This window comes from Rhineura floridana, chromosome 5 (genome assembly GCF_030035675.1).
Source record: "Rhineura floridana isolate rRhiFlo1 chromosome 5, rRhiFlo1.hap2, whole genome shotgun sequence".
NCBI lineage: Eukaryota > Metazoa > Chordata > Lepidosauria > Squamata > Rhineuridae > Rhineura > Rhineura floridana.
In genome coordinates, this window is record NC_084484.1 from 96483049 (window position 1) to 96506912 (window position 23864).

Sequence of the window (23864 nt, forward strand, 5' to 3'; positions counted from 1 at the left end):
AGAAAAAGTTGCATAAAAAACAAAGCAGCTTCTAGCAGGAAAATTCCCGATACCTGCTATACAACAACAAATAAATGACTGAAAGTGAAGAAGATGTGGTCATGGACTGCACATGATGGAATTAGTCTTTTACAACACAATCCTATTCAACTCTACTCAGAGGTAAGTCCCATTGTTTTTAAGAGGACTTACTTCCAGGTGAAGTGTGCATAGGACTGGAACCTTAATGCACTAATGGAAGAAAATGACTTGCTTTTGCTGCAATATGACAGAAAGCCATGTAATCACCCATGGAACATGTGTACTAGTTGTGTAAACTAGCTTTAATCTAATTTTACTCTCATTGTATCCTGCTCTATGGGAAATGTAGTTTTGTGAAGGTTCTGAAAATCCTGTGCATATGAAGTGCCTTGTACAGAAGGAGACCATTGCCCCATGTAGTTTATGGTTTTCTGTTCCAATTCTCCAAAGGCCCAGCAAGATGTCTTTTTCAACTGAGGCCAGATTAAGGTGTTTGGGGCCCCTGGTGAATTCCTAGAAAAGCTCCCCCATCCTCAAAAAAGGAATACATAGAATTAAAACAGTATCAAATTTAATGTTATTTATTTAAACATGCTTGGATTCTGAAAAACACATAGATGGAGAGGCAAGGCATGCAATGGTTGAAACGATAATAAATGGAAAGAGGCAAGAGGGCCCCTTACAGGCAAAGGCCCTGGTGCAATTTCTCCAATTGCACTTTATAATCCAGCCTTGTTCTCAGTTCTGCTACATAAGAATGTTTTAACTAGACATACCAGGTAGGGTTGCCAGGCTCAGGGCCTGAGAATGATTCTGTATCTTTAAGAGAAGAGAAAATTCAGCCAAGTGCAGGTTTTCTTGCAACACTGTAATGGGAAAAACTACAAGGTGAAATTCTTCCTTCCCCCTCCACTTTTAAAGATACAGAAGACCTCTTGATTGCTGTATCTTTAAAGGTTATGCAGGGGGAAGGGAGGATTTCACCTTGTGGTTTTTCCCATTACAGTGTTGCAAGAAAACCTGCACTTGGCTGAATTTTCTCTTCTCTTAAAGATACAGAACCATTTTCAGGCCCTCAGCCTGGCAACCCTAATATCAGGAGATACAGTAGGGCCCCTCATATGGCAGGTTAGGTTCCAGACTCCCACCAGAAAGCGAAAACCGCCAAAAAGCGGATCAGCTGTAGTGCGGGGGTCTGGAACCTAACCCGCTAATCGCACCCGAGGAGAAGATCAGATCTTCCCCTCCTCAGGCGCGATCAGCTGGAGTGCGGGAAGCTCCACCCCCCCCAGCTGATCGCCTCGCTGGCACTGTATTAACGGAATGCTGAAAAGCAGGGCGCCGAGAAGCGGGGCCCTACTGTAAATGAAAATTGAACTTGGGGAATCATGTATGCAAGTCATGAGCACTATGCTCTACCATCAGTCTACAGCCCCTCCCTAGCTCTAATTCTGTTAGAGTTCCCTATCTTCTTATAGAACAACATTGGGATTTCTTAAAGAAGATCTAATTCCTTTAAGTTGGCAGGTCCAATGTGCTCTATTGTAGCATTTTGCTTTTGGAAACCAAAATAAAAACCCAGAAAATTAACATGTTCCAATTTCAAAATCCATTCTAATTGCTCTATTGTTGTTTACAGAATTAGTAAAAAATGGCTGTTGATTCCAGGAGTACTGGAGTCCTGTGTCAACACTGGACAGTTCCATATACCCACATAGGCTCAGGTTGCTGGTGTCAAGATTGCTTGGGTTCTAAGGCAAGGTGGTTCTGTGGCAAGGAATTGTGGGGAAAACATCGTGCCTGAATTAGGGCCTCTGAGAGGCCATGAGACAGTCAGTTCTCACAGCTGAACTCTTATTGGTAGTTCAAGACCACACGCCTGGGAAGGTTGGAGAGTGTGTGACCATTAGGCATGAAAACTCCAGAAGATTTCATCGTCAGAAATCTCTGACTGGCTAATTAATTCCTAGCTGTTGCTGGGCTTTTCCCCATAAGAACAGAATCAAGACCTTAGGTCTTTGTTCTCCAGTGTTCATTGGTGTTACATGATAATAATAATAATAATAATAATAATAATAATAATAATAATAATAATAATAATAATAAAATTTTATTTTTAGGCCACCTATCTGGCCGAATGAACGGCCACTCTAGGCGGCGTACATAATTAAATTAAAATACAACATATAATACAGTTTTAACATATAATACCGTTGTAATCCACCAACTTACATCTATACACTGTAAACTAAAACTATCTTGGAGTCCTGTATGCCCGCTGAAACAACCAAGTTTTTAGTCCTTGGCGAAAACTTACCAGGGAGGGGGCATGGCGAAGATCATATGGTAGAGAATTCCAGAGGGTGGGGGCCACAACTGTAAATGCCCTCTTGGGGTTCCATCTGCTATCCAGGCTATACATCTCTGGAGAGATGTGGAACTATGATGTTACTCTGCTGGTTTATCAATCTTGTGTGAGTATTGAATAGGCTAGACAGCTTTGTTATTTTTATTTGTGATTTGAACTCTCTCTGTATTTTACCTAGCCCTTGGGGACGTTTGGTTTAAGGAATTATTTTACTGCCATACTTTTTGCACTTATGTTTTATTCTAATAAAGCTACCTCTTATTTACTGGTGTGTGTCCATTTCAGGGGGAATTGGCTCTGAATCCAGCACCTTGGCCAATTAGCCATAGACTACAGTATAATTGAGTATTTTGTCTCAAGGCTCCAAGATGAGGAGTGCACCTTTGGGTCTTGTCCTTTGGAATCCTTGGCAGGTCTATTTCTGGCACTTTGGGTTTCCCCTTGGCCCAGAGTGGGTGACCAGGTTTAAGGAGTGGTGGCAGTCTACCTACATTGCAGGGTTGTTGTGGGCTTACTCCTCCCTGGTAAGGGAGGCATGGGTTGTGCCTGGCCAGGATCAATTACCCTGGGTTTGGGAATTGAGTCCTGGTGAGAACTGGCAGTAGTTCTTGACAGCTGCAGCTTCCGATTCTTCATTAATACATTTAATAAAATTGAACCAAGTTGAATAAAACATGCCTTTTTTGACAAAAGTCTATACAAACTAACCTTCTGGGTCAGTTTTTTTAATAAGGCTAAAAAACCAGATCTTGCTATATTAATACTCAAGGGAACATTTTCCAAATACTTTTAGAATCTTATTACAGTCTAGCCACCAATAAGAAGAAACTCTTTATTTTTGCAATCAACATTTGGCCTATTCCACACATTTAAATTGGCCAAAGATGGAATAGGAAGGATAGTTTGATGTGTAATATGCTGAATTTCCTCAAAGACCTGGAACAAGAATACTGCCACCAGAGGGCATTCCCAACAAGGCAGAATTATGTAGCCCTTGAGGCTGCACACTCCCAGCAGCATAAGGAAGACATTTGTGCTATATATGATAACTTAACAGGTACCAAATGCCACCAAAAGACAGTTTTAAGAGTTGTTTCTTTAGCCAGAGCTTAAATGGAATGCAATAGCTTAGTTTCCCAAGTTTTTGACCAGGTGTTATTCTCAAGCTGATAACTAATTTCCTGTTCCCAATATTCCTTCAGCTTCTAGTGTGTGCCCATGTCCAAGGAAATTAACTGATGATATATTCTTGCAATCACTCCCTTAGCATCAATTATCTAAGAGAGTATCATGTTCAAACCCAGTGAGGATTCTAGTGGCCTCTAATTTTATATTCTGTCTAGTGGTGAAGGATGTACTAGAAAGATGTAATAAAGTTGTTTTATAGAAATCCAGTTGTGGTCTAGAGGCCCTAAAGAATCATGAATAGTCCCTTCCCCTTTAACCACACTACTGAAATAAAAATAAGGGAATCTATACAATCCTATCTCATCCCAGCCCTTGAAGTATCATAATCTATTTTGATTATAAAATTGAGGGTGAAAAAGTATAGGAGTAAAATATATTTTTTTCCTGATCTTTCCAAATTCTTAGAGTTCTTTTAAGGAAGGAACTACCCAATCTAAGCTTTTAAGATGCTTGGCTAGAAAAGGCACAATATCTGATGGTATACCTTGAAAGGAAGTTCCTTCAATCTGGAGCCACAGTTTCAAGACATCTTTATTTAAAATGGGATAAACTGTCTTAATTGGCTAGCTTCAAAATAAAGGTTAAGACTGGGTATTCCACCCAAATGCCACTTAACACTAGTGTATACATATACGCTTTCCAAATTCTGGACCTGTTAGCATTAAAAATAAGTTTTAGATATAGTCTGCCAAAGATACATAGTCTTTTTTGGAACACCGATAAGTAAAAGCTGAAAAAAGAATAGCAGTGTTGGTAGATTACACATTTTCAATGCTCCCAGTCTGCCCAAGTGCTCTACTATAGTTGAATTGCAAAGATGGCCATAAATATGGATGGGTACTCACAGCTGATCTTCAAAGCAGATCTTTGCAAATGTCTTCAGACCACCTCCACTGAGTATGCGATAAGCATAGCTCCCAGGCAAACAGGGAGACCAGTGGTCACATTTCAGTCTTTTTGGGGGTGGTGCTATAAAGAACATTAGAAAGGGAGCCTTTGAATAGTGGGGCAACCATCATTCATCACTGAAAATTAGTAGTTACAGATGACAGTTTAATTCATTACATCAAGATATGATCAAGTAGCTTTACTATTATAGTTCCTTTGAACAGCCTCAACAGGTAATGATTTTGGAATTGACAGCTAGGCTGTGAGCATACTAGTTCCTACAGCAAAGTGTTTCCATTGGCCACACCAGGAAGGTGACGAGTTGAACTGCCGATCAGTTGCAAAATCTGTTTGAAGCTGAATTTTTTAAAAAACGCACTCGAGCTGATCCAACCAGGTTTTACAGTGAAAAGGGGTGGGTTTGACTAGAGTTGTGCGCCCCCATTTTCAGAAAACAGAGGTATAGATGCACTGGAACTGGACAAACAGTAAGTGTGTCTCTATCCCTAGTTACCAATCACAAGATAAAAGTAAAGTGGTCCCAGGCTATGGTCTGAGGGCACATGAGGCCAGCACCCTGCTGAAGTTAAGCAGGGTCAGGTCTGGCCAGTGCCTGGATGGGAGACTGCCTGGGAACCATATGTAAGCTGCCTTGGGTTTCTATCATGAAAAGAAAGGCTGGGTATAAATGTAATAAATAAATAATAACAAAGAAGAACTTTGTTTAAAACTGACCCAGTGGCCTCACAACTCTTCCACACCACACATTTAACTCAATATTATACCACTTTAAACAGTTATGGCTTCTCCCAAAGAATCTTGGGAACTGCAGTTTGCTAAGGATGCTGAAAGTTGTTAAGAGACCACTCACAGAGTTACAATTCCCAGCACCCTCAAAAAAACCTACAGTTCCCAGGATTCTTTGGGGGAAGTCATGATTGTTAAAGTGGTATGAGAGGGGTTTAAATCTATAGTGTGGATAGTATTTCTATTAAAAAGTTTGCACACTTTCAAAGTATTGCATATAAAAAAGGAATTAGCTCACTGCTTTTATCCTTTTCCTTTACTAATCATCAATCTACTTTCCCTTCCACCATCCATTCTTCCCTTACTATTAACTCCACATTCATATGTGTAGTGGAGAGCCAGTGTGGTGTAGTGGTTAAGGTGCTGGATTATGACCTGGGAGACCAGGGTTTGAATCCCACACAGCCATGAAGCTCACTGGGTGACCTTGGGCCAGTCACTGCCTCTCAGCCTCAGAAGAAGGCAATGGTAATCCCCCTCTGAATTCCGTTTACCATGAAAACCCTATTCATAGGGTCACCATAAGTCAGAATCAACTAGAAGGCAGTCCATTTCCATTTTTTTATATGTGTAGTATAGATTTTAAAAACTTGTATCTGTTGTTGTTGACACATTCTTTATTGAATCATTCATTTGTAAAGTTTCTTATCCACCCTACCCCATATGGTCCCATGATGGGTTACACAATACAGTATACAGTCACAAAAACAGATAAAGCTATTACAGTTATAGAAACAAGCAAAAACATTCCACATGGAACAGAACAGCATAAATCCAGCGAACAAGGTAGGTCCCACAAAACAAAATACCTTAACTATCAAAAGAAAGGGCATCTTTTGTCTATTATGTATATTTTCCTGCATGAGGAATATTGGGGCCAAAATGTTGGAGCCCCAGTCCTCGGAACACACCCTGCTCCAGGCTGTGCCCCCTATTTATTTATTTTTGTTTATTTAAAAGTATTTCTAAGCTGTTTATTAATCCCCACGCAGCATACAATAGTAACAAAGACAATACAACAATATCATTACATCAGTAAAACAGAATTATAAAAATACATAAAAAACAGGAACATAAATAAAAAATAGATAAAAACAGGAATCCCAAGGCACTGTACTACTGGAACAGAGTTCTGCTTAGGGTGAGAGAGGAAGGGAGACTAGGAGAATGTGGTCCTGTTCCCCCACCATACCTGTAAGAGATAATATATTAAACAGCAGGTATTTGTGAATGTGTGTGTGTGTGTGGGGGGGGGTCCCAACAAAAGTAATCCCTGCTTTAAAGCTGTCATTGAATCTAGGAGGAAAGCTCACACTGATGTCCCTCCTGAGGCTAACAGCAGCCTCAGGGGCAGAGGAGGTGATTTGTAAGGATTAGAGATGTGAAGGCCCAGAACCCCCTCCCCCCCAAAAAATCAGGAAAAAACAATCCCCCCAATTTTTCAGAAAAATAAGCAAAACAAAATGGGACCCCGCCCCATTTTTTCCAGTTTTTTTCCCCAGGCCTTCACATCTCTAGTCAGGATCTTTGGTAGGTAACAAAAGGGTTAAAAAGCACCCTTTCTGTGTGCTGTGGACCCAATCCTGACCAACCGTGCAACTGCTATATAATCAACAATAAATTCACTGTTGGCCTATAGAATCCCAGGATATTGTACCAGTGTGAACATAATTCAGGTTAGAGGCTGACAGGAGAAAGAAGGCCAGGAGGAGGAAACTACTGAAGATGACAGCAAAACAGAGCATGCTCCTTGTAACTAGCTACTGTTGGGTGTCCTACTTTAATACTGTGGCTCTTCTTGCCTGGAGCTACTTTTGCAACCATCCAGAACAGGTGTATCCCTCTCATTTTCTTGGTACACTGTGTGCCATGACTTCATGGTGCCTCTTAGCCAGAAATGAAGCAGTCTAGTACTGCAGCCGTTTTTTTAAAAAAAAAGTTGTTTTATTTATAGCGATACTTGGTGCCAGCTCCAGATTGCAGAACCATAAAGTTGGAAGGCACCCAACGGGTGAGGCAGTCCTGCACAACCCACCTTTATTTTCACCTCTGTTTATCTGTCAACTGAAATTTCTTTACTTCCTTCTAGCTCTAGGATGTTCTGAATTTCTGCATGTTAGTTTGCTTTTAACAAAAAAATTAAATTCTGTACACACTGCAATATAAGACTTCCTTAGTATAATATGGTATTTAAACATAGTTTAAGAAAAGTCTAGATTGTAGCGTACATGATTGTACTGACCAGGAAATACATTTCAGGGAAAAGGAACAGAAAACAAACAAGATGAAACACGTACAACAAAAGACAGGAAAGAGGAAATGAAATAAAACCATAACTTACAAATTGAAATCTTAAAACAAAATGAGAAAAGTCTCACCTCTATTTAATCCCAGATAACAGCTTGCATAGTAGGCATTTGCTATCTTTATGGGCCCCTCAGCAAGAAAGCCCTTGGTTCAAAAACTGCTTCAGTGATGAATTCACCAAGTGACTCTCTGGCTCATTGCAGACATCAAGCAAAACCATTTTGAGGTTCCAAACATGTGCTCAAACCATTGGTGTTCTTTCAGTTTGGGAAAGAGTCCTGCCTGAAGCCCTAGTGAGCTAGATGTGGTATAAAGCAGCTTCCTATGTTCCTAGTTTCCATCTGCAACACACCCTTTTTGATAGTACGGTGACCTCTGAGGAACGACAGCCTTAATTATGGTTTCTCAATTCAGATATCACATCAAACCATCAGTAGTAAAAAGTGTGTTAGACAGCATAGATAACAAAAAACATCTGACTGACTTTGCACTCTGCAAGCCCACCGTCAATCAGCTTGCAGAGGCCTGATGCTTGGTTCTGGACATCTTCAGTAGAAGAAAATAAGAACCATTTTATGAAAGAAATCAGTTTATCCTTAAAGATGGGGCAGCTTTGTTGGACTCTGACCTGGGAGACCACGGTTCAAAATCCCCACTCAGCCACGAAGCTTACTTCGTGCCTTTGGGCCAGTCACTGTATGCCTAACCTACCTCACAGGGGAGAGGGGAGTATCATGTACATCACTTTTGAATTCCTTAGAGGAAAGGTGGAATATAAATTAAATATAATAAAAATTAAAAATAAATAAAGCAGACCTGCTGGATCATGCCCAAGCCCATCTAGTTCAGCATCCTGTTCTCTTTTGGACAACAAGATGCCTATGCAAAGCCTGCAAGCAGGACCTCTGAAACAGCCATTAGAAGAGGAAAGGCAACATAAAGTACACAAAATACTATACCCATTCAAGTAAAGCTAGTCACCTATACATCCTCCCTTATTAATCAGTCAAGGACAACAGTCTTTCTTTTGTTTGTGCCTGGGAAGCAAGCAGCCTCCCAGGTTTAAAGAAATATATAATCTGGCTGAGATATCACGTTTGGCATCACTACTGGTTAAGATGACTTTTCACATGGAGAGCCCTTTCTTTTAAAGAAGAAAAATCTGCTTCACTGCTTTACTTAGCAGTTAAAGTTCCAACATAACAAAATAAATACAGGCCACAATCCAGATCGCCCACCTTATCACACTCACTGTTTCACAGCCAATTATTTGGAACATGGGTAGGGAAAGACTGAACTCAGTGTCAGGTCACATGCTTCCTTTAACTACATCAGAGATATAGGGAGGAGATGTGGGTTGGCAGTGGCCACACATTTTTGGTAGAGGCAGAGCACTCTACCTGAGAAGGCAGTCATTATTTTGCAAAATGGAACTTAAACAATAGGCAGTGTAGCTTAGAATGTTAAAACATGTTCAGGATAACATGGTCACATACCCTTGATTTTTGGTTTTTCTGCAATGTTCTGAAGACTGTCAAAAGTTGATGCCAGAGAGTCTTCAGGTATCATATATGCCAATAGGGATCCTAAGTACCAGGCACATACAGATGCAAAGATAAACCCTCCTAACTTCATAAAATCTGAAAAAAGAAACAAAAGTTTTCATGAGGCAGACAAGAAAATCTAAAATATGGACAGAGTGGAAAGCGGAAAATGCCCAGCTCATCAAACCATTACACAAATTAAATTTATGTCAATGGTGGTGCATTGATTCCAGAAGAGAGAAGATTCAAAGTAGACTAAAGTATATTATTTTATTGAGACAACCTTTGAGCAGCTGGATTATATGCATGTGTTTTTTTAAGAAGCAGGTCCCACCAAATTTAGTTACCTTATTCTCAAATAAAAATACCTAAAATGTCAGCTTTAGATATTAAAAGGCAAAAAACAAAAACAATAAAACCTCACTGTCATTGAAACTACATTATAAGGCTGTTTGCTTCAGAACACCAGAAATATTTTTATTCCAGTATCAATCAATACAGTAGGGCCCTGCTTTACAGCACTTCACTAATGTGGCGGTCTCAATTAGACGCAATTAGACTAAAGCCCCACTCATACGGCGCTTGTTCTGCTTTTACGATGGTTTTTGGGCATCGTGCGCCATTCTATTCAATGAGTTCCGCTTTTTGGCAGTTTTCGCTTTTCGGCGGGGGTCCAGAATGTAACCCGCCATATGAGTGGGGCCCTACAGTATTGGAAATTTGACATACGCCTTATTACTTCAGGTTGCTTTATGCAAAACAATTAATATATGAAATAACTAAATCCCTGATGCAGATGTTAAATAACACAGGGGAAAAGATCCCTGCAGGACAATGACCAAAGTCCTTAACAGGAGTCCCAACCTCAGCACTACCTTTTAAACCAGAGGTGGGGAACCTCTGACCTGTGGGCCAAATTTGCCTTGGGATGAGTCCCAATTTGTCCCTAGAGGTCGTTTTCCCTAAACCATGCCCACCTGCTCCACACCTGATGTCATATGTGATGTCAGGTGTAGGGCAAGTAGAGATGCGACTAGATAAGCTACGCAATCAGTTCCACGTGGAACTCTAACACACAGCCAATCCCTATGCTGGTTTTGGGGCCTAAAGTGCTTTACAAACCCTGTGCTCAGTGCTTCCTAAGCCTTCGAGTCTGGGGTTGGCAAAGGCCCTTGTGTTGAGGTTTCCAAGCACCTGACAACCAGCTTGCTGTTGGGTACTTGGGAAGCGCTGCACAAAGGACTTTAACAGATGGGTGAGACAACCCACGTGTCAATCACCTGCTGTCATTGGGTTATCAGATGACTGACAGGTGGGTTGTATCACTCACCTGTTAGAGTTGGGTCAAGACAGATAATGATCTGGCCCATAGGGCCAAAAAGTTCCCCAAATGATTTAAATTGATTCTCCAGGAAGAACTGGAGCCATTATAAGATGGTTTCTCCTAAGTCCATCCCAGTCAGACAGTGCAGAAAGATTCAATGGTCAATAGTATTGAACACCACTGGGAAATTCAATAGTACTAACAGAGACATACTCCTCTTGTCCAGTTTCCAGTCTACCAAGGTGACCAAAGCTAACTTGGTCCAAACCAGGCCTGACACTCTATTAAAATGGGTGTAGATTAAGTGTGGGGGACCTTTGGCTCTCCAGATGTTGCTGAACTACAACTCCCATCCACCCCAACAAACACGACCAATGGCCAGGGATGATGGAAACAGTTGTTCATCAAGGTCTGGAGAGCCCAAGGTTCCTCACACCTGGTCTAGATAATCCATTTAATCCTAGAATCTTAAAGCTTAGGTTCCACTACATGTTTGAAAACATTGCCCAAGAATTACAATTTAGAAATAATTCAACAAGGTAGGATCCAGTGAGGGTGTTTTTTTTCCAACAAATGTCTCATAAAAGCCATCTTAAGGAACTAAATCTTCCTCTAAGGAGGAAATGAGCACTCTCCTCACCCACTCAAACAAGCCTCCTCTGGTTGTTTTAATCAGCCAGAGTAGGCAAAGATCAACCGTGCATTTGATTGGTGTCTAACTACCAAGAATCTTGTCCATATCCCCAGGACATTTGTACAAATTGAGACATATCACAACTGGACATGCAGGTGCCAAATGTACATTCTTAGAATCAGCTATAAACATGGCATTTATGTTGGAGCAGATGTGAGCAACTTTATCTGAAAGCAAAACTCTCGCATTGGGATCATCATCTTCTGGTCTCCTTGGCCCTTCATGCAGGAAACCTTTAACTACTCAAAATTCCACTGGATGACATTGTGAGGATACAATGGTGGCAAAAAGTACCCTCCCCATCATAGCACAGACCCTAATATGGACCTCCAGCCTCACTACTCAGTCAGATTCAGCCCAAATCTTCTTCCATTGTTGCTCTGCCTTTTTAATTGTCCAGAGCTCATAGAGGGTTCATCTGGCTCCATTAGAAGGGAAAGGACACTCCAGAGCAATTGTGTCAATATCCACATACCCATTCAGAACAAAAACAGATCCAAAGCATGGCCTGCTATGTGAGAGGGGCCAGATATCATCTGAGACAGCTCCATGGTCACCCTGGAGGCCATGAAGTTCCCCAGCATCACCAGTCCATGCGCTCGAACAGTATTTGTTCTCTCCCATGCTTTTTTGGACGCCTAAACTTGGCATTCTCTACTTCACTTCTATTCAGTCTGTCTTTTCTAATTCACCATTCTAATGCATTCCTGCAAAGATGCCTTCAAAGAGAACAGTGGGCACCTACATTTCTTTTGGTATTTGTGTTAAGTCTTTAATAACAGTTTGCAGAAGACTGAGTGGAAGGTTATGACTTCTATATTTACACAGCTTCTAAAGGCATGGGGATCTTCCTGGAGAATGACAAGTGACATGACAGGGTTTATAAAAGTATGTATGGGATGGGCCTGATGGTGATCAAAGAACTTGCAAAGCTCTGAAGCAGAGAGAAAATACTACAGCAAATGCCCTTCCCATAAACAAAGATCAACAGTCATAATTTTACCCTGAAATGCAAGAGAAAAATCTTTTCATCCTGTGAAGCATCAGCTCCTTTATACTACATGCATGAACATGGACTGTGGTGTCCTTCTAAAGGCAATGATGTTGGCTGAGCAACATCTGTTTGGAATGCTTCCTCCTTTTTACTTCGTAATATTGATTCTGTAGGGCAGGACTGGGGAACCTTAGGCAGGGGCTGAATGTCACCCTCCAGGCCTCTTTGTCTAGTCCTCAGGACTCTGCCCAGGTCGCACGCCTCCCGGGTCCTGCTGTGCACCTTTCTCAAGTGTATTTGCCTAGAGCAGCCTTTCCCAACCAGTGTGCCTCCAGATGTTGTTGGACCACAATTCCCATCTTTCCTGACCATTGGCAATGCTGGCTGAGTTGTGGTCCAACAGCATCTGGAGGCACACTGGTTGGGAAAGGCTGGCCTAGAGGAATGTGTCTTTGAACTCTGATAATGCTTCTTGCTTACCTAAATGGAGCATAGAGAGAGGTGCGTGGGTATGTATAGAAAGAAACCTATTGTACAAAGGTAAAATGCCATAGGGACATGTCACAAAGCGACTAAGAATTTGGACCTTGAACATTATTAATCTCCAATAGGCAATGACTCTGGAAATGTTCACTGCATATTTACAGCCTTTCAACATTCAGGTTTTCTTAAATAGTTTCCCAATGCATACTGATCACAAGTTGAATTTCAACTGTACTAGCAAATACCTTTGTTGGGCCTCCTTTTCTTCATATTCCTTTGTATAGGACATATAGGACATACAAGCTATCACTAGCACCATCAGTTTAATCTTCCAACATCTACAGGGTAAATGCCAGCTTTCCACAGACTTGATTACATGATAGGCATTTACCCACTATGGAGAGTTTCAGGGTGGTCACCAGTTTCTTCTGAACTCCGCAGATGGTGTTCTAGATAGTGTCAAATTGTAAGGCCTATCAAAGGCCTGTACAGTTATTAGAAGATACAAACAAGCACTGGGAAAGCTGGTGTGAAGCTGCAAAGTTTTAAAAAATGTACAAGCAAGAATACACACCACTTTACCGTTTCTTCTTTTAAATTAAGAAACAGCAAGAGTCAAACCCCTGCTCCCCTCCTCCATAAGAGATTGTGGAAGAAAGTGAATCCTTTTTACTTCCCCACCAAAAGCCCCTGGACCTATTCATCTGCAATTTGGCAGGCTTAATTCACTCTGGAGGGGGTCCGGTGCCTGTAAATTTCATCCACTTTGGCCAAAAGGGGGAAAAGTTACATCTATTTTTAGATTTTCCATTATACTGAAGGGCACTTTGTTTTGCACAAAGAGGTTTAGGAGATGAATTAGGGACTGAAGGGAAAAGCGCACGGAGCGACACAAACAGGTTGCAGTTTTTAAGAATGCACAGATGCAAGGAGACTCTTGGAGGTTTGACACACACCCTTATAAAATAATAAATAAATAATAAAATATTCTTGCTTAGAGGATATTTTGTTCTGCAGTGGGTGGATAGCTGAAGGATTAGGAGAGTTGAAAACTGCAACACAAATTATTGCCAAGAGAAATCCAGGAAATAAAAATAGAGTAATACTATACAATACATCCATATAATCTCTGTTCTGTGGTATGGAATGATATTACTGTTGAATAATTCTTCAGACATTTGGCTCCCAAATTGCAATACAGGCCTCCCTAAGAAGGCATAGGAGATTGTGAGGAGACATAAGCATAGAAAGAGACTAAAGTAGAACTTACGGATATTGGGGGGGGTGGAATACAGAGGTGGGAAAATATAGAAAAGTGCAATCCTAACTATGTGTAGTCAGAATTAATTGCTATTGAATTCAGTGGGGCTTACTGTCATGTAAATGGGGTTAAGACTACAGCCTTATTTACTTACATGTTTTAGTGATCTTCCGGATCTTTGACACTTTTTTTGCTATTATTGTTGTTACTTTGGTTTTATTTTGATGCAATTTTTAATTTTTTTCTGGTTTCTGTTCATGTTGCATTTTAAATTTTTGAGGCAGGGATGGGGAACCTGTGTCACACCAGATGCTGTTGCACTCCAACTCCTGTCAGCCACAGCCAGCACAGCCAATAGTCGGGGATGATGGGAGTTACAATCCAACAACATCTGAAGGGACACAGTTTTCCTCCCTATTTTATGGTTGTTTTCCCCCTGTACACTGCCAAGAGAACTTTGCACTCATGGGTCATATAAAACATTGCAAGCACAAACAAATAAATAGGTGTCTCTTGAAGACCTTTTTAGCTAGACATATCCAGGCAACCATTTAATTTTTTTTTATCAGCCAGTCATTTTCATATTCATGTTTTACTGTTTTAATGGTGTTTTATATTTTACTGCATCTATTGCTGTATAGCACTTTGTTATATTTGTTGTTCTGTGCCTCCAAGTTGATTATGACTTATAGCGACCCTATGAATCAGTGACCTCTGTCGTGAACCGCCCTGTTCAGATCTTGTAAGTTCAGGTCAGTGGCTTCCTTTATGGAATCAATCCATCTCTTGTTTGGCCTTCCTCTTTTTCTACTCCCTGCTGTTTTTCCCAGCATTATTGTCTTTTCTAATGAATCATGTCTTCTCATGATGTGTCCAAAGTATGATAACCTCAGTTTCATCATTTTAGCTTCTAGTGACAGTTCTGGTCAATTAATTTCTTCTAACACCCAATTATTGGTCTTTTTCACAGTCCATGGTATGCACAAAGCTCTCCTCCAACACCACATTTCAAATGAGTTGGTTTTTTTCTTATCCGCTTTTTTCACTGTCCAACTTTCACATCCATACACAGAAATCGGGAATGCCATGGTCTGAATTATCCTGACTTTGGTGTTCAGTGATACATCTTTGTATTTGAGGACCTTTTCTAGTTCTCTCACAGCTGCCCTCCCCAGTCCTAGCCTTCTTCTGATTTCTTGACTATTGTCTCCATTTTGGTTAATGACTGTGCCAAGGTATTGATAATCCTTGACAAGTTCAGTGTCCTCATTGTCATATAGCAGTATATAAATACATTTATATAAGTAAATATTATCACACACACATATCACCCAATTTTATTCTCATTACAACTTTAAGAGACAGCTAGGTTAAGACAGTGCAAACAAGCTATGGAAACCAAGATAACTAGTCCCCTAGTCCAAGCTTAAACACTCTATCCACTATACAAAAAAAAATATTAAAAAAAATTGCTCTCAATTTTTTTAAATCTTTTTTTTAAAAAACAAAACCTTATTTTGCCCAGGACCAAACTGGGCAAAAATGTACCTCTGTTGATGATGGGTAAATCAAGTATGCTGTTCCTGTAGGCCATCCATTAGCAATTCATAACCTCTTCTTAAGCTCACTGGGTGACCTTGGGCAAGTCACTGCCCCTTAGCCTCAGAGGAAGGCAATGGTAAACCACCTCTGAATACCGCTTACCATGAAAACCCTATTCATAGGGTCGCCATTAGTCAGAATTGACTTGAAGGCAGTCCATTACCACTTTTTAAGGGTCCTATGCACATATACATTTAATTCCTAACGCAAGGATTTCCATAGCTGCCCTTGAATATGGTTCGGAAACTGCAGCTCGTGCAAAATGCGGCGGCCAGACTGATAACTGGGACCAGGCGGTCCGAACATATAACACCGATTCTGGCCCGCCTGCACTGGTTGCCTATATGTTTCCGGGCTTGATTCAAGGTGCTGGTTTTAATCTATAAAGCTTTGTACGGCATGGGACCACAATACCTGATGGAACGCCTCTCCCGATATGAACCTACCCGCACACTGCGCTCAACATCGAAGGCCCTCCTCCGGGTGCCTACCCAGAAAGAAGCCCGGAAGGTGACAACAAGAAAAAGGGCCTTCTCAGTGGTGGCCCCCAAACTCTGGAATATTCTTCCTGATAAGATACGCCTGGCGCCAACATTATTATCCTTTCGGCATCAGATAAAAACCTTCCTCTTCTCCCAGGCATTTTCAGCATTTTAGTAGTATTTAATATGCATTTTAGTGTGTGTTTAATTATGTTTTAATTCTTGATATTTTTAACTTATTTTTAAATTGCTTAATATGAGGTTTTAATTGTATGTCAGATGTTTTTTACCTGTTGTAAACCACCCAGAGAGCTTCGGCTATGGGGCGGTATATAAATTGAATAAATAAATAAATAAATAAATAAATAAATAAATAAATAAATAAATAAATAAATAAATAGTGGTAGTAGCAGTAGTGTCTTGCACCAAAAAAGAAAGCAGTCTTGGGCCAACTTAAAGAGTTGGCACAAGTTTTCGTGGACTACAGTCCACTTCATCAGATGCATGCAGTGTTATTCTGAGTGGGCAGATACATATTTATTTTATTATTTATTAATTAAATTTATATCCTGCCCTTCCTCCTAGTAGGAGATCAGGGTGGCAAACAAAACACTAAAAACACTCTGAAACATCATAAAAACAGACTTTAAAATATATTAAAATTAAACATCTTTAAAACATGTTTAAGCAAAACATATTTAAAAACATATTTTTTTAAAAAAAGCATTAAAAACGTCTTAAAAAGCAATTCCACACAGATGCAGACCAGAGATGGTGCCTGTCTAATATTTGAGGGGAAGGAATTCCAAAGGGTAGGCACCACTACTCTAAAGATCTGCTTCCTATATTGTGCAGAAAGGACCTCCTGATAAGATGGTATCTGCAGGAGGCCCTCGCCTGTAGAGCATAGTGATCTACTGGGTATATAAGGAATAAGACGGTCTTTCAGATATCCTGGTCCCAAGCTGTATAGGGCTTTGTACACCAAAACTAGAAACTTGAACTTGGCTCAGAAGCTAATAGGCAGCCAGTGTAATTCTTTCAGCGGCAGGGTGACATGTTGGCGATGCTCTGCCCCAGTGAGCAATTTCATCACTGCATTTTGCACCAGCTGCAGCTTCCAGACCAACCTCAAGGGCAGCCCCACATAAAGCGCATTACAGTAATCCAGCCTGGAGGTTACCAGTGTATGGACAACAGTGGTCAGGCTATCCTGGTCCAGAAACAGCTGCAGGTGTCTTACCAGCCAAAGATGGTAAAAGGCACTTCTAGCCGCTGAGGTCACCCAGGCCTCTAGTGAGAAAGATGGATCCAAGAGCACCCCCAGACTACAAACCTGCTCTTTCAGAGGGAGTACAATCCCATCCAAAGCAGGTAACTGACCAATTATCCAAACTTGGGAACTACCAACCACAGCACCTCCATCTTGCTCAGGCTCAATTTATTGGCTCTCATCCTGCTCACCACTGAGTCCAGGCAGCTGTCAAGGGCTTTTACAGTCTCTCCCAATTCAGATGCTACAGAGAAACAGAGCTGAGTATGAGCCAGTGTGGTGTAGTGGTTAAAGTGTTGGACTATGACCTAGGAGACCAGGGTTCAAATCCCCACATAGCCATGAAGCTCACTGGGTGACCTTGGGCCAGTCACTGCCTCTCAGCCTCATGAAAACCATATAGGGTTGCCATAAGTCGGAATTGACTTGAGAGCAGTACATTTACATTTTTATGATTAGTGTACTGCTGACACCTTGCCCCAAATCTCCTTTTGACTGCTCCCAAGGGCTTCATATAGATGTTAAACAGCATTGGGGACAAGTTGGTACTCTGCGGCACCCCCCACAACACGACTGCCAGGGGGATGAAAAACAATCACATGATACTGTTCTCTGAAAACAACCCTGGAGATAAGATCGGAACCACAGTGCTTTAATATATCGGATGAAGGGAACAATCGACCACGAAAACATGTGCCATAACCAATTTGTTAGTCTTTAGGTTGCCAGAAGACTCTGTTACTATGATAAAAGTTTTAGCATAAGGGACATAATGCAACCTTAAATGAAGACCATGAAGGCACACGTGGAGGGAGGAGGGACCTGGCAGCTCTCCTAGCACGAACTTCCCCATGCATCTACTTTCTGACAGAAAAGATCATTCTATCTCACAGGGGTTGTTGGGTTTAATTTCTAAACTTTAGGAGTGACACGTCTTCCATCTCAGATCCCTCCCCCCAGATCCCTGGTGAGCAGGAACAGCTCAGCACCGAGGGGAAAGTACTTTGCACGTGCTCAGAGAGTACTTCAAATCAGTTCTGGCTCACGCGAAAAGTCCCATGATCAAAGCAGAGTTACCCTCAACAGCACAGCAACAACAGAAGGAGCTAGATCGTGTTTTAAAAAAGAATAGAAAGGGCAAGAGTTTAGGGATTAGAGACAAAAGCTTCAAGCTACTCACTGTTGCAGCCCGCCCGCACCATCATCTTTCAGTCTTACTGGGACTTTGTTTTGCTAAAGCCGTCCCCACCCCTACCCCTCTTTCAGTCTACATAGGCAATGACGGACAAGGAAATATGCCGGGCTATTTGCACTCTGCTCTTTGCTGTGGGAGATTATTCCCTGTTCTGGCTGGGAGGAGGAAGCGGGAAGTTGTTCGCTGCACTTGCCGCGGCCTTGGCCCGCTCCACATTACCCGCCTGGAGACCTGCTGGATAGGCGCTGTCCTCCGCCAGGGGGCAAAACGGGGAGGGGCATCGCGGCGAAAAGGAGTCGCCGGAAAGTTGCGCAACCAGGTGGATCGAGGGCTTAGTGCCGCTGAACGCTTCCTGACGAGCTCGTAGAGAGGCGCTGACAGAAGAGTTAAGCCGCATCTAGTTTACCTGGAAAACAGGCTTTTAGAGTAGGCTTAGCGAACAGGCAGAGAAAACCGAAGCGTGTTTATGAGGCGGTAGACTACCACTGTGTTCAACGGTGCTTACTCCCACATAAGGGTGCCTAGAATTGCAGCCTCTACAATTCAGCCAGACACTTGTCTACTCAGACATAAGCCCCACTGAGTTCAGTTGGACTTACTATCTGCTAAGTGTTTTAGAATTGTAGAAGCTTATCTGGATCCTTGGGGTTGGGCTATTATTGGCTTTTTAACCCTTTCCTTAAGGCCCACAGGAGACGCCTCCCCTTTATCCTTCAGTATTACAGTATATATTCTGAGAGCCAGTGGTGTAGTGCAGACTTCGAATCCCCACATAGCCATGAAGCTCACTGGGTGACTTTGGGCCAGCCTCAGCCTCAGCGACAATGGTAAACCCCTCTGAATATCTCTTACCATGAAAATCCTATTCAGAGGAACACCATAAGTCGGAATTGACTTGAAGGCAGTCCATTATTTATTCTGCTTATTAATTGTGTGTGATATAAGGCATCTCCAAGTGATGTACAAAATGTAAGGAGCATAAAGACTAACAGAAGGAGGTGGTTGTTGTTTATATGCCTTCAAGTCAATTTCGACTTATGGCGACCCAATGAATCAGTGACCTCCAAGAGCATCTGTTGTGAACCACCCTGTTCAGATCTTGCAAGTTTAGGTCTGTGGCTTTCTTTATGGAATCAATCCATCTCCTATTTGGCCTTCCTTTTTCCACTCCCTTCTGTTTTTCCCGGCATTATTGTCTTTCTAGTGACTCATGTCTTCTCATTATGTGTCCAAAGTATGATAACCTCAGTTTCATCATTTTAGCTTCTAGTGATAGTTCTGGTTTAATTTGTTCTAACACCCAATTATTGGTCTTTTTCCCAGTCCATGGTATGGAAAAGAACAAAATGTTTCAAGAACCTATAAACTACCCAGTAAAACAGCAGCCTAAATATATCAGCAATAGGCAGCAAAATCATAACAATCCATCCAGTGCCTGGGAGCAGAAATTGCATCCTTTAGGTGCCAGGTAAAAACGTAACTATGGCATGAGGTGTCCCTCACCAGGGAGAGCATTCTGCAAGTGAGGAGTTGCAAATGAAAGGCCCTTTCCCTTGTCACCACCCTCCAAAGCTTCCTCAGAGGGTCAGCTGAAGGAGGACCCCGTGAAGACAGAAGCTTGGCATCAGGAGAGTGGTCCAACATATATTGACTCCCCCCTTTAAAAAACAAACCCTAGAACTGTTACATTCTTCTCTTTTGAACATTAAGATTAATAATACTCTGATCCAAGAGGAAGGAGGTCACTATATTTTCTGCATTTCCTTTCCTTTTGGAGTATCTGTTTACAGCATCTATACATACACACACATAGAGAACAGTAACTCAGGATATCATTGGCTGTATCTGATGAAGTGGACTCTGGTCCACAAGGGCAGATCTAACCACAATAAGACATACTCTGGTCATGTCCAGACTAGACTACTATAGTGCACTCTACATAGGGCTATTTTTAAAAGCATCCTGGAAGCTTCAGCTTGTTCACAATGTGGCTGTCAGAGTCCTGATGGCGGTTCAGTGGTCAGCTTCAAGAACATCTGTATGATACCAGCTACACTGGCTTTTTAGAGTATTTCCTGACAAACGTTTATGCCATAAGATATGTGTTGACCTTTTCAGATGTTACAAGACTATTGCTTTTGTTACAACAGCGTTCACCTCTGGAAATTATTACATTAAGAAGGTTCCTCCCATCCTTGACACAATTGATATGAACCCTGCCTTATCCCGACAGCTTGTGGGAAATGTGTTTAAAATCAGATTAAAAGATTGCAAAACTTACCCAAAGAAGCAACTTATTAGTGCTTGTGTGGAGGCAGCATCTGCACACCCATGTGTAGTCCAGTGGAATATTATAGCGAAATTGGAGGAGAGGGGATGAACTTCGCAGCCTTCTCCCCTTAAAAAAGTGTAACCTTCAGTGGTTTTTTAAAAAGTGTTTAAACTGCTGCAGTGGAAGTTACTCCTCCCTTCTGTTGATAACTTTGTCAGCTGGTTTGGATTTCCTGCCAAAACAACCATAGAAAGAGTACATACACCATCTCTTGTCGTTTTGGCCAGGCTCTGACCTCACTCCTAGTCCCCAAACAGTGCTCCGTTGACTTGCATCTAGGCACATTATGCTTTTTCAAAAAAATCAAAATCAAAAAGGTAGCTCTTAATGTAATTAGATAATATTCAATAACTCTTAACATTATCATCAGGGCTGATCTAAGTCATTTTGCTGCCTGAAGCAAAAAAGATTATCCTTCTGTATTCAGAAGCTAATCAGACTGACAGCTGAATCTTATTTCAACTCTGGTGATAGGACAGCAGCCACCCAAGGGCAACAGGCTAGCTTAGGGAGCACAGGACAGGCCACATACCTGGCTCTCAGCTCTATCCAACCCTTTATGATTGGCTGCCTCATTTTGCCTAATGTAGGGCCAACCCTGATTAAAGTAATCATTTTTTCCTTTTAATAACTGCACAAAATTTTGCTAGCATTCCCAAGTCATTTTTGTGTTTATCCTTCCAGAGTTTTGTATACATGTGCTATATATTTCTTTTCAATTTCACTGGTAAATCTCGCCTTTCCCCCCATTTTGAATTACCAATAAACCTGCTGCAATAAGCCTATTATCTACCATTTTTCAGCTTTTAGTTGCAGTCACATTATCAAGCTTACTCAAGAGCAGAACAGTAGTTTTTATTGATAGTATAACACAAAATACAGAGTATAAACTATTAACTGCTTGTGTTCAATATTTCCTGCCAGTCCCACCACATATGTATGGCATTAGGCCTGTTTGGGCAGCTTAATTTTGCAATACTTTGCATTAGGATTGCAGTTAAGTTTCCAGTTTGAAAGATTGTATAAGAGCACCACCTTGTGAATGACAGAATGCATTCTGCCTTTCGATATACCAAGCAAGTACCTGGACAAATCTTTACATTTTGTGTCCTAAACTGTTATTGGGGAAATGGGGGTGCTTTGTATTTTTTATGAGTTCCATGTGGTTTTGTAGTATGATGTCTTGATATTAAAATGTATTTGTTTTATGTTTTTAAATATGTTGTAAGTTGCTTGGATACTTTTGTGTAACAAGCAACAAATAAATCTAATAAGCAACACAATGATTTTAAAAACTTGATTATCAGAATTACAGTAGGGCCCCACTCATATGGCAGGTTACATTCCAGATCTCCACCTAAAAGCGAAACCCGCCTAAAAGCAGAACTCCATCAATAAAATGGCACCTGACGCCCAAAAAACACCATAAAAGCAGAACAAATGCCGTATGAGTGGGGCCTTACTCGAATTGGTGGGGGTCACGCCTTGCCAGACCAGGTACTCAGCCAGCTGCGGCTGATTTTTTCCACCTGTCCCTTCTCTGGAGGGCATACATAAGCCAGCTGGCTGAGATGGCTCCTGCTTTGTCTGCCTTTTTCTGGGTCTTCAGTTATGTGCCTGGGAGAGAGGACTCAGAGCCAAGTGGGGAGATTTGAGGGGCCCCCAATTAGTGTAGTGACGGGTAGAGGGAGATATAGCATTGTGAGAAGGACTTGCCAGGTAAGGGAATGCGGCCCAGGCAGTTAATGGCTGTGCCTTGTTCCGGTCCTCCCCACTCCCGCAGTTTTGTTGGTTGCCCTATCAGCCAGCTCTCAGGCCTCCAGATGCTGCTGCTAAATGCCAGATCGGTGCATAGTAAGATCTCCCTCGTTCATGATTTACTTGTGGATGAGAAAGCCGATCTGGCATGTATAGCCGAGACCTGGGTGGGTGAGCAGGGGGGAGTCAGTCTCTCCCAGCTATGTCCACTAGGGTACCTGGTCCAGCATCAGGGTAGACCTGAGGGTTGGGGAGGGGGGGTTGCTGTGGTCTATAGGAGCTCCATCTTCCTCTGCAAGCACCCTGTCCATGTGACTACTGGTCTGGAGTGTTTGCACCTTAAGTTGGGTCAGCGGGACAGACTGGGAATTCTGTTGGTGTACTGCCCACCCCACTGCCCACCCCTCTGCCCAACAGACTCCCTAGCTGAGCTGATGGAGGTGGTCTCGGGTGTACTGTTGAGATGCCCCAGACTGTTGGTTCTGGTGGATGTCAACATCCATGCTGAGGCCACCTTATCTGGGGCGGCTCAGGATTTCATGGTCTCCATGACAACCATGGGACTGTCCCAATATGCCATTGCCCCAACACATGTAGCAGGGCATACTCTAGATTTGGTTTTTGCATCTGGACATGAAGTTGGTGATCTGAATGTGGGGGGCCTTACATCAGTCCCTCTGTCATGGACAGATCACTGCTTGCTGAACTTACAGCGGCTCTTCCACTCTGCAAGGGTGGGGGACCTATTAAGTTGGTCCGCCCCCAGAGACTAATGGATCCAGATGGTTTCCAAAGGGCTCTGGGGAGTTTTCTGGCTGATAGGGCTGGCTCTCCTGTCGAAACCCTGGTTGAACTGTGGAATACAGAAATGACCCGGGCGGTTGACATGATTGCTCCTGAGCACCCTCTCCTGTGTAGAGCTCGTACGGCTCCATGGTACACCCCAGAGCTGAGAGCGATGAAACAATATAGGAGACGGCTTGAGTGCAGATGGAGGCGAACTCCTAGTGGATGCAATTATACACTGGTAAGTGCCTATTGTAAGCTGTATTTAGGGGCAGTGAGGGCAGCAAAAAACCAATATTTTGCTGCCACTATCAAATCATCAATTTGTGGTGGTTCCACTCCTACTTGGCCGCCTCCAGAAGGTGGTGCTTGGAGAACATTACTCGGCACCCTGGACTCTCCAGTATGGGGTTCCGCAGGGGTCAGTTCTGTCCCCCATGCTGTTCAACATCTACATGAAACCATTGGGTGCGGTCATCCGGAGCTTTGGAGTGCATTGCCATCAGTATGCTGATGACATGCAGCTCTATTTCTCCTTTTCATCTTCTTCAGGTGAG

The 23864-nt window shown here is 42.2% G+C and overlaps 1 protein-coding gene across 2 annotated transcripts in view; it reads right to left on the bottom strand.

The window, feature by feature from the left end:
* Positions 1-21161, bottom strand: part of FAM3B (FAM3 metabolism regulating signaling molecule B) — a 38923-nt gene extending 17762 nt beyond the window's left edge. Inside the window, exons 1-3 of one of the 2 annotated variants that reach the window (XM_061629463.1) lie at positions 20713-21161; positions 9076-9219; positions 4423-4546 (exon numbers count right to left, since the gene is read on the bottom strand). In XM_061629463.1, the coding sequence (XP_061485447.1) occupies positions 4423-4546; positions 9076-9214 (263 nt within the window). In that variant the 5' untranslated portion in view covers positions 9215-9219; positions 20713-21161. Of the gene's footprint in view, positions 1-4422; positions 4547-9075; positions 9220-18416; positions 18706-20712 lie in introns of those variants that run through there. The other variant, XM_061629462.1, reaches the window with a different exon arrangement.
* Positions 21162-23864: the final 2703 nt, after the last annotated feature.